The 10,061-nt window shown below is 34.0% G+C and overlaps 1 protein-coding gene across 1 annotated transcript; it reads left to right on the top strand.

Annotated features, from left to right (window-relative positions):
• Nucleotides 1-463: 463 nt before the first annotated feature.
• On the top strand, nucleotides 464-7,957 carry LOC114301620 (PB1 domain-containing protein tyrosine kinase). Its single transcript, XM_082875295.1, has 8 exons — nucleotides 464-4,123; nucleotides 4,378-4,464; nucleotides 5,585-5,737; nucleotides 6,000-6,163; nucleotides 6,247-6,397; nucleotides 6,568-6,690; nucleotides 6,799-6,886; nucleotides 7,596-7,957. The coding sequence occupies exons 1-8, from the start codon at nucleotides 1,433-1,435 to the stop codon at nucleotides 7,781-7,783; spliced, it is 3,645 nt and encodes a 1,214-aa protein (XP_082731421.1). The 5' UTR covers nucleotides 464-1,432; the 3' UTR covers nucleotides 7,784-7,957.
• Nucleotides 7,958-10,061: the final 2,104 nt, after the last annotated feature.

The raw sequence follows: 10,061 nt of genomic DNA, 5'->3' as shown, positions 1-10,061 counted from the left end.
ATTTTTCCTAAAATATATTCAGGAAGGAGAATGATTTATTTATTTACTTGATAAGAGATGCATTGAGATCGAATCATCTATTTATACTTTCTTTGCCTTTTATTCTAAATTATTTTTGTATTTATATAATTAGAATTTGAGCATATTGTGGAAAAAAAGAATATTATTTAAGTAGAATTAATAAGTACAAAAGGTAAATTCTACGGCAGTTTACTGGGTAAAAATATAATTTATTTTTAATATTTTTTAGAGGAATTTTTAATTTAGTGTGTTCTCTTAAAAAAAAATTACAGATAAATGGTAAACTGCATACATATTAATAATTAAAATCATACAATTTTTCATAAATCTGTCATAATTTTCTGATAATATCACGTTCGGTAATTTCCTTTTTTTTTTAAGGAAAAATTAATATATATGTATTTATTTATATATTTAAAATGAAGAAAGTTGATTTGGAAAAAGAGAGAGAATTCATAAATTAGTTACAGTTAGGACCCTCTCTCCTTGGTTGATGCCGCTTTATTCTAAGCAATGTCCCTTTGAAAAAAAACTCCGACCTGTATGCAACGCCCTCTCTCTCTCTCTCTCTCTCTCTCTCTCTCTCCATCAATCTCTGTAGCTCAAACAAAACCCAAAATTCAGACACTAATTTTATCCAGAAAGGTAACCTTCTGAGCTCAAATCAAGACAAAAACAACAATCAGGTACCCTCTTCACAATTCCTTCTCTCTATTTTGTAATTTTCAATCCCCGCTTTCTGGGTACGTTTGATTTTTGTGTAAAACCATCTTGATTTCCATTCTTTCACATGCCCTTTTCTTTTTTGTTGCAGAAATCTCTTGATTCAATTTTGTGGGTACATGCATTTTATTTTATTTTTTGAGGGGTTGATTTGGATAAAAATGTGCTTTTTAATTCATTGGTTCATTGATTATCCTCAATTTTTCGCACAGTTGAATTTTTGAGTTTGTCAATGGAATACCACCTGAAATCGGTGAATGTTTGATCAATGTGGGATTGTAGTCAATTACAAAGTTTGTGTTTTTGTAATGGTGTGAAATCATGAGAGGGCATGGAAACTTTCTTGTGTAAATGTATTGGACTTGTGAAAGATATTTGTTGTCAAAGATCAATTCTAAATACCGATAATTTTTAGGTAAATTTTACATGCGATCCATCGTAAAAGTTGAAAGACAAGCGATTGAGAAAGCCAATTGCACTGTATTTTGGGTTGAATTTGTACATAGCATGAGTTTTGTGTGTCTTCTTCTTTGACATTTGAAGAGGCACTTGCACAAGAAGTGGTGCATTTTGGTGGAGAATTCAAAAATAAAGCTAAAATACCCGGAAAAGATATTGGATCATTTTAGACCATGAAAAGTGAAATGTTCATAAAGAGTTGAAAGATCTTTTTATTTTGTTTGAGACCATGACAAGTGAGGTTCCCGGTACTTCAGGCCGACAGTTCAAAAATGATTTGGCCAAGGTTGTGCCGATTGATGAACTTTATGCAGGTCACGGTTTACATAATATTTCTGTACAGACGGGTGAGGAATTTTCCGCAGAGTTTCTTCGGGATCGTGCCACACCAAGAAGAGTACCCCTCATGACTGATATGGATCAGCGTCAACCAAAGAGAGTGGGGTTTAACTTTGTTCAGAATAATCAAATGGTTTATGAGGATCTCACTGGACTTCTTGGGATAAGAAGAAGAGATTCTGAAAGTGGGACATATGATTCAGATATCAGTTCTGGGAAAGAATATGCAGCCGGAGAAGAGCAAAAGGGTTATTCGAATATGGGAAGCAGGTATTATAGGGACTATAGTGCCGGTGGTCAACAACTGGCTGAGCTTTCTGATGAGGTTAATTTTAATCCTGGCCCATCTTTCCATGCATCAGAGTCCCCTCATTCGTATCAACCTTTTGGTAATGGCTCGGGAGTTTCAGATGGTTCTTTTCCTGGAAAGATTAAATTCCTCTGCAGCTTTGGGGGAAGAATATTACCAAGGCCAAGTGATGGGAAGCTTAGATATGTCGGAGGAGAGACACGGATTATATCCATCAGGAAAAACCTGACTTATAGCGAACTTGTGAGGAAAACTTCTGCAATTTGCATTCAACCTCATTCGATCAAGTACCAACTCCCCGGTGAGGACCTTGATGCACTTATATCTGTATCTTCTGATGAAGATCTTCATCATATGCTAGAGGAGTATCATGATTTGGAAAGAGGTTCTCAAAGATTACGGATATTTCTTGTATCTTCTGGTGAAACAGATAGCCCATGTTCGTTTGAGTCAAGGACTGTGCAACAGAGTGATCCTGATTATCAATATCTTGTTGCAGTTAATGGCATGCTTGACCCAAGTCCCCGGAGGAGCTCTAGTGGCCATAGTCTGTCAAGTCAAGCGAGCCAGTGGGGAAGTACCTTTGACAATAGTCCAACTTTTCAAAGAGACTCGCCTACATCGTTTCATCCATTGGAGGTTAGGGAAGGAGGAAGCTCCCCTAATTTGACAATGATGCTCTCAAATCCTACCTCTCAGTTTTTTAACACACCTCAGAATGCAAACAAGTCATATAGTCAATCTCCTCCTTTGTCTCCAGTGCCAGGTCAGCATAGAGATCCTAAGAATGCCCGTATGCAGATGTATGAGGATCGTGCATTTGCCGATGGTCATAACAGTCCACGTGTTATGGACCAGCCGGCATATGACAATTCCTATAATTTTGATGCACCGAGCCATTACTGTAATCAACTTCACGAGCCTCGGCAGGTGATGCATTACCATCATCATAACAAACGTTTGATAGAACCCAACCAGGCTCATGAAATGCGTTTTCACAATCGTAGCCCCAGTGATGATTTTGTTTATTCTGCACTATATAGTCAAAATGATATGGACTTTGGGAGGCCCATCGTTAATGAAATGGAATTGCAGTCTGAGAAGTTCCTGTCTTCTCCTGAAGATACAAGGGGTCCTTTTCATGGATCTGACATTTCAGTTGGCTCTCTAAATAAAATGTCTCATGTGAAATCTGAGTCACAATTACACTGTGAAGAGAGGTCCAATTACTCATTGGAACAAGAGAACGTCTCATGGTACCCATTGGATTTCAAAATGGAAAAATCACCTTCGCTGACATTGTCGACTTCATCAAGAGAATGCCAAATGCAACAGCAAGAGATTAGTGGTGAGAAATGCGAATCATCTAAGTATGAGAATATGCCCACTTTCAAGCCAGGGGATTACAACAAGGAATATACAGAATGGGGACAAGATATGTTGATGCGGATGGGCAAGAAAGTTGCTCCTTTGAGTCAAGAAGCAAAATTTTATGATGAAAAAGGTAACCCTGTTTCGAATGCTATTGACATGGAACATAACTTGATTAACTTCTATGAAAACTCAATACCACGACTCGAGCAACAAGAGTTAAAAGTCCCTGAAGGCACAAACTCTGTTTACCTTGCCACTGCACAGGAAGATTTTGCAAGTACTATGAGAAAGGGCCCTAATGATTACAACTTCAATCCGTCAGCACCTGAGTTTCTTAACAAGGATGTTGTAACTGGGACAATAAGAACTGTAAAAGTTTCTGATGGATCTTCTGGAGGACCTGGACAACAACTTCTTGTGGTTCAAGGCATGAATGGACAAGAACCCATTCTGGCAAACCCTGTATATCTAACTGCATTTGCACAAGGCGTGTCTCATTCAAGCTTAAACTTGTATAAGAATGACCCTCCTGTTACTGGCGTTTCAACTCAGAATCCAGGCACAAATGCTGCTTTAGGAAGAGAGGTTTCTCATCTTGGGGAGGGCCCAGTGAAACATCGTAGTAATAGTGTTGGACAGGTAGGCTCCCAGGGACACATTTCTGAGGGATCGAAACTTGGAGATGCCGTCATCATCCGGTCAAAACACTCAGATATTCATTCTCAGAATAATGTATCCGAATCAGCAGTCATTGTTGAAGATGTAACAGATAGTATTCCTTCTGATGTGCCATCATCCTCAAAGATTGTTCCATATGTGGAATATGAACCGAACGATGAAATTCATTCTCCTAGAGGAACAGAAACTGACAGTGTCGCCCCAGAGTCTGACTTCGAGGTAATTTTTTTTTTTTTGATAATTTTTTTTTTTTTTTTTTTTTGGTTGGGAAATGCTGTTCACGGCCATTGTGGCTGTGTCATAGCCCTCCCGCTCACATGGGTTGATCCTCCATTATGATAGAGGGGACTACAGACAGCCATTATCGCTGTGAGTTTATCAATTTCTTTCTTTTCCTATAGCTTTGTAGATTATGATATTGTGATTTCTGTTTTTGTCGGAAGCTTTGAGTTAATACTTTTTTTTTTTTGTAGGATGTAGAAGGTGATGGAAAAGATAAGGATGAATCTATCAGTGATGCTGCTATAGCTGAAATGGAAGCCGGCATCTACGGTTTGCAGGTTCAGAAATTAAATTCTAATTGGTTCATGCATGATCCATTACCAATCTTCAATTTTATACATTGCAGATGCTGATTTTTTTTTTTTTTTTTTTCTTTTCCTTTTGTTTCTTTTTCTTGCCATGCTTTATGAACTAGAGAACATTGTGGACATCTGTTGTTGACGCATTTTTATTAGAATGCATATGGCATTTTACTTTTTTTACTTGGGGCTAATGTGATGAGATGCACCACCCCTCATCACCAAGTGAAAAGCAAGAGGCTTGGCTTCGCCAAGGAGTTGAACCAAAGACCTAGAGGTTATAACCCCCAAGTCTTTCAAACTCAACTACACCCTTAGTTGCAACGTTATGAAGTTATATCAAAATCCCTTGATTGTACACATTGGAAGTAATGGGGAAAAAAACAAACATAACAAACTCCAGAATTCTGCATATACTTGGGGAACAAATCATAATAGCCCCTTGATTGAAGTGAAGTGGAAATTTCTACAGATTTTAAGACTATTCTCCTAGCGTGCCACCTCAGGTTGAAGCATGAATTTGAGAATACCCAACTTGTAGTGAGAATTGAAAATGATCTTCTGCATTTATTTTATTCAACCATGCCTTCCGCATTTATTTTATTCCTTCTCAATTCTGTTTTTGGATCTTTTGTGTTGGCAACACGTTTTGCATTTAATTGTTTGAATAAATTTTGTTGTCTGTCAAAGAATCTGAGAAACATAAGCACTGAAGAAACATAAGAAGAATATTGAAGAAAATTTAAATAAATAAATAAAAAAAGAAGAGAAAACTATCTTCAATCCTCAATAATTATAAAAATGTTCAGCCATTTTTTGTGAAAAAACTACTGTAGATCTTAGTCCGCTGAATAGACTGCGAACGAGCTAACCAGCTGTAACATGGAAGCCATACTGTAGGGGTGGCTGAATTATTCCTCAACTGTATAAGGCTTTCATGGTCTGATGATACCTTCGATGTCACCAGCACATTTATAAATTAATTTCCTCATATTTGATTATCGGGTTTTCTTCTTTTTGGGGAAAGTTAAAACAAACTAAATAAATAAATAAAGGTTTGATGTATTTTTAACTGAATACCTCAGACACCCATGTGCAGATCATAAAGAATGCTGATCTTGAAGAGCTACATGAGTTAGGATCTGGTACTTTTGGAACTGTTTATCATGGAAAGTGGAGGGGAACAGACGTTGCTATCAAGAGAATCAAAAGGAGCTGTTTTGCTGGAAGATCATCAGAGCAAGAGCGGTTGGTGGGTCCCTGACTTAAATTTCTCTGTAACCTCTTCCAATCATGACTTTTATACTTACATCCAACTCTAGAATTTCTTTTGATCCATACATTCCTATATTGTGTAAAGTACAGGTAAGCAGATTTGCCTTGAGCAAAGGAATAACAATTACTATGAGAAGTTAGAGATAATCCTGCACTTCAAGAAAGAAAAAAAAAAATGTATATTATTTTTTATTTTTCTTTTTTTAAACTCTAAAATACAATCTCACTTGTTTTGACAGATAAAAGACTTTTGGAGAGAAGCTCAAATCCTGTCAAAACTTCACCATCCCAATGTACTGGCATTCTATGGAGTGGTTCCTGATGGGCCTGGAGGAACATTAGCAACTGTAACTGAATATATGGCCAATGGGTCTCTAAGACATGTCCTATTAAAGAAGGATCGGTAAGTTGGTTTATGTTTTTCAAATCTCCCTTCTATACCCTCTTACCAAGAAATGTTTTAACAGAATCTTGAAATTGTTCCAGCAAGGTGCTTGATCGACGCAAAAAGCTTATGATTGCAATGGATGCAGCTTTTGGCATGGAGTACTTGCATCTGAAAAATATTGTTCATTTTGATTTGAAATGTGACAACTTGCTTGTCAATTTGGGAGACCCCCAACGACCCATATGCAAGGTAATTACAGAAGAAACAATGCTTGATAAAACCAAGTTGTCTTCAAAACTTGTTTTAGTAGTATGTCTGAACAGAGAAGTTTGCTTTTTGGAATATGAAAGTTCGTGGAAGCTTTTTACTGCCCAATTTCATTGTTTATGCTTCACATTCTTCATTTTTTCCCTTTTCAGGTTGGAGATTTTGGATTGTCAAGAATTAAACGGAATACACTTGTGTCTGGTGGGGTCCGGGGAACACTTCCATGGATGGCACCAGAGCTACTAAATGGAAGCAGCAGTCGGGTTTCTGAGAAGGTTAGAATCAAAGCCCGGGATTGAATTTGAACAGCATTGACGTCTTAAACAATGAAATAATTGCATCCAATTTCTTTATTTTGCTTTGTTCTTCATGGGTTTTGATAGGTCGATGTGTTCTCATTTGGCATTGCAATGTGGGAGATCTTGACCGGGGAGGAGCCCTATGCAGACATGCATTGTGGTGCTATTATAGGTGTGATTTTTCTATTTGATGCAATTATGACTGAAACAAAGATGGCAGAGACCTCGGTCGGAGTTTTTTTTTTGAAGTTCAGATCCACCTTCACCTATTAACACTCAAAACATCTAACATTCTAGGGACAGATCTACATAAATTGATAGTTGGATATCAAGGCCTCCAGTAGGATTTGAAATGAAAGCTGAATCCCATATTCATGAAAATTGGTGTTGAATAGCTTGATATATATTGTTGGGTCCATTTCCCAATGCCATAGTGTCACTACGAGGATTTCTAGGCACATGTTAGGAAATCATTTGATAATAATTTGAGAAAGTGATAGAGACTTAAAGCCCTTTTATTTTTTTGCATGCAACTTCCGTAATAGTTTTTTTGTCTCAACCTCTAAATGGTTTTATTAGCCTCTCTCAGAACTTAGTTACTTCACTTGCTTTCACAATAGTTAAAAATTTTACAATTCCAAAATATGAATTTGGATGTATATTGGAACGAAAAGTAAAGCTTTCATAATGTTGTTAACTTCTAAAACCTTGATACTAGAGCTGTGTAAAAGTGGAAATGTGTCATAGTGTACAAATTGATTTCTTTGTCTCAAATTTAACATATTTCATTTTCTTTCATATATCAGCGTTCTATGATCATTGTTTCTGTTCTTGTTGACAATTTTAATGATGAATTCTGTTGTTGTGGGCTATGCATGAAGGTGGAATTGTAAGTAACACACTCCGGCCTTCCATTCCTGACCACTGCAATGCCGAGTGGAGAAAGTTGATGGAAGATTGCTGGTCACCCGATCCAACAGTCAGGCCATCATTCACAGAGATAACAAACAGGCTTCGAGTCATGTCAATGGCACTCCAGCCAAAGCGACATAATCCGGCAAAGAGATGAGATTCTACATCCCTATGTAAGTTAGAAGGAAAAAAAAAAAAAGACAACCAAAAAAAATGACAAATTCCCATCTTTTTGTGAGTTGATTTTGTAAAATAGACTCATACAAGCAATTCTTGTAGGGTAAATCTTTGTAGATTCAAGGTATGAATGAATATTACAGCATTTCTTCCACTCTTTCTCATTATATTTACAATTTTTTAATGGAACTCCATGTAAATTGTTGCCACCTCTTATCTTTTTGTTAAATTTAACACACTATTTGGTTATATTTACGTTTGGTTAGTAGATTTGGAGACAGATTTGAAAAGAGAAAGGGAAAAAATATGTGAGACTAAGTGAAATGTAAGTATACTTTATTCATATTTTACCTATATTTTCTATTTCTTTTTTCAAATCTCTCTTTAAATTTTCTAACCAAACACAGTGAAAATATAAGATAAATGAAAAATAAAAAAAATTAATTGTAAATTAGTAGAGTGCAAGTGAGATCACATCAACATAGTTCTCACTGTACTGGAGCACAGATCCAAGGGGATTATGAGTCCGATTTTAAGTAGCTAAATTGTGCACTCCTTTTAATTGGTGAAAAATAATGAAACCTACCTTTTTAAGTGAAGTTTGTTACTTTTTGGATATGGGACTCACAGTTTTGAAGCGACGAGAATAAATTTATTTGGGTAAATTATAAATATGTTCTTAAGATTTGTTTAAAATATAAATTATTTTTATAATTTTGAAAATTACATCTCATTCTTTAAAATTTTTAATTTTATAACACATAACCCCTTTTATTCATAAATTATTAAATCAATTAATAATTTTTAATAATGTTATAAATTTATTTTAATTAATAATTTAATATTATTGAATAGGAAACCAATTAGGTTTTTTATTTTTTAAATTAATTTTGTTAAATAAAAAAATTGACAATAAAATATTTATAATTTTTTAAATCACATAAAATCATCCGTATTTTAATAAATCTCAAAAATGTGTTTATAATTTACACAATTCATTTTGGAAGATAGTTCACAAGTGGGATGCACAAAAAGGCGTTAAGACCATAAACAAGATGAGATGAGTTGAGATTTAATATGTTCGGATTTGTTTATTAAGACTTTAATAAGTTTAAATTTGAACTCGAGTTTAATAAAAATTTAATGAATCGAATTCGAACCGAGTTGGCTCAGACTTGACTCGAACTCAAGCTTGTTCATACTTTAACGAGCCAAAGAAATTATAAAATCATACTTGCACATAAAACTAAAATTATAATTGAAACTTTGATTACACAATTATTTATACAATATATAAAATATACTAAAAGAAAAATCAATACCTTATTAAAATAATAATAGCTACGCCACTATATAAATGTATTATCTATAATTAGTTATTATTTAGATTATTTAAATATATAAATAACATATTTATCCTATTTTTCATACATATTTTTATGTTATTTGAATAAATATTAAATGAACGGCTAACATTATTTATTAAGATTTTAACAAATTTAAACTTCAATTCAAACATAATAAAAATTTAATAAATCAAATTTAAACAAACCCTTATCATATCAACTAAAATTTATCCACAAACGATTTTGTTTATTTGCAGCTCACCCGCCATTATAAAGTTGTCCACTCTTCCCTTGGAAAAGCCATATTGACTTTTATAGACAAAAACACACACAAACATAGCCCAACCATGTTCCCTCTCTCTCCCTCAATACTTCTTTTGCATTTTTGTTTTCGTGTCTGCCCCACCAAGAAATTATACATTACAACGGTGGTGTTTAGCGTAATTTGTTATAAATTTAAAATTCAAAAATAGCTTATTTGAAGTGTGTTATATAAGCATATTTTTTTTTTATCTTTTTTAGAATCACTTTGCTTGTTTTCACTTTTCTAAAAATATTTTTCAAAAAATTCAACTTCTTATTTTTCGTATTTTTTTATTTTTACTGAATTTTTTTTAATATTTTAAGCAATTTTTTTCACTTTTTAGACACACCTAACATAAATATACCTAAAAAGTAAAAAAAAATGTGAAAAAAAAGCCTTTTAAAAATTCAGTAAATGCCAAAAATACAAAAAAAAAATACGAGAATTCTGTATATTTTTTGTATTTTTATATATTTATTAATTTTTTAAATATTTTTTCACAAATTTTTTACTTTTTAGATACATCAAAGTAAAGTGTATCTAAAAAAGTAAAAAAAAATGTTTAATATTTTAAAAATATTCACTAAAAATAAAAAAACACGAAAATT

This window comes from Camellia sinensis, chromosome 6, assembly GCF_055761805.1.
Source record: "Camellia sinensis isolate YWXY chromosome 6, ASM5576180v1, whole genome shotgun sequence".
Classification (NCBI taxonomy): domain Eukaryota; kingdom Viridiplantae; phylum Streptophyta; class Magnoliopsida; order Ericales; family Theaceae; genus Camellia; species Camellia sinensis.
The sequence above is the reverse complement of the archived record's forward strand: the minus strand, read 5'-3'. Positions and strand labels throughout refer to the sequence as shown.